The sequence below is a fragment of the Triticum aestivum genome, unplaced genomic scaffold (genome assembly GCF_018294505.1).
Source record: "Triticum aestivum cultivar Chinese Spring unplaced genomic scaffold, IWGSC CS RefSeq v2.1 scaffold121104, whole genome shotgun sequence".
Classification (NCBI taxonomy): Eukaryota; Viridiplantae; Streptophyta; class Magnoliopsida; order Poales; family Poaceae; genus Triticum; species Triticum aestivum.
Genome location: NW_025268840.1, coordinates 1 through 1,444, shown reverse-complemented (window position 1 = coordinate 1,444; position 1,444 = coordinate 1). Strand labels below are relative to the sequence as shown.

The window sequence follows — 1,444 nt, the reverse complement described above, 5'->3', positions numbered from 1 at the left end:
TTTCATGGTGGGCCTTTCTTCACCATGCAGTCTTAAGCACCGCTCTGCAAGAGAGGCGACATCATTGATCTCTTCCTCAGTTGCCTCCTCCAGGACCTGGGAACTAACAATACCCATGATTCTCCCCTCACTGAACTCCTGGAGAAAATAGCTTGACAAGCCCATGATGGTGCCTGATTCACTTGTAAAAACAGGCTTCTTTCGGAGAAGCAACTCCACTAGTACCACACCAAAACTATACACATCGCTCTTCCCGTTCAGCTGCCTGGTATGGAAATACTCTGGATCTAAATATCCAAATGTACCTTGCACATTCGTGACAATGTGTGTTTGATCAATCGGAACCAGTCTGGATGCACCAAAATCTGAGACTTTAGTTATGTAGTTCCTATCCAAGAGTATATTTGAGGACTTCACGTCACGATGGAAGATTGATATTGAAGCTGAAGAGTGGAGATAAGACAGAGCTCCTGCTGTTTCCAGGGCAATCCTTAAGTAATCACCCCAAGACAAAGGAAAACCATCAGTTGAATCAGCATGAAGAACTTGAGATAGTGAGCCACTGGATACATAGTCATACACCAGCAATGGAACCTCAGTTTCGAGACAACATCCAAAGAGCTTCACAATATTTCTGTGATTTATCTGAGAGAGGACTGCAACCTCATTGATTAATTGACTGATCTCCCACTTCTCAATGATCTTAGACTTTTTTATGGCAACGACACGTTGATCAGATAATAGGCCTTTGTAAACCATGCCATGGCCCCCACGACCAATGATTCGTGTAGCATCAAAATTGTTTGTTGCCTTCTCCAGCTCTTCTAGCGAGAAAATCTTTGTATACTCATTTGCAGTTTCATCAGATGATACCAACGTTTCTAGGAGAAGACCTTGATTCTTCCGGAAATAATTCTTCCGTACTTGCTTTTGAACATTTTTTTTCCATCTACGAATGAGAAGTGCTGCACTGAAGCTCAGAAGTAGAACGCCAAAACCACAAGACAACCCAATAATTGTACCTGTATGCGTTAAGCTCTTTAAGTTTCTGTTCTATCTTGTCTATCATAAATGTAACAATAATATAGTCTTACCTAAGAGTAGACGTTGCTGGTTTATCTTAGTACACTGCATCTTTAATGGATCATACTCAGTCTTGAGAGGACATTCGGTACAGCTGAAGCTTCCTTTGGTATTATGGCAGACTTCTCTACATTTGTTCGGTTGAAGGCATTCATTAATATCTGAAATTAAAAAATCTTGATAAGATGCGTTGAGAAAACATATAACATGGAACACAATACATCATCATTCAGGTAACATGAAACCTTACATCAGCCAATTCAATGAAACCTACACGAGTAAAAAAAAAACCAAGAAGTAGCAAAGAAAATCACTGTACATTTTAATAGAACACTCCTAAGTAATACATACGTACAACAGC

General features: G+C 40.1%; 1 protein-coding gene across 1 annotated transcript; it reads right to left on the bottom strand.

The window, feature by feature from the left end:
• LOC123178092 (wall-associated receptor kinase-like 22) lies at positions 1-1,368 on the bottom strand (the record flags this gene model as incomplete). The annotated part of the gene is given in 2 exon segments (XM_044591396.1): positions 1-1,022; positions 1,095-1,368. Coding segments are annotated over 2 exon segments (1,062 nt in total), but the record flags the coding sequence as incomplete, so codon positions are not given.
• Between the last annotated feature and the right edge of the window lie 76 nt (positions 1,369-1,444).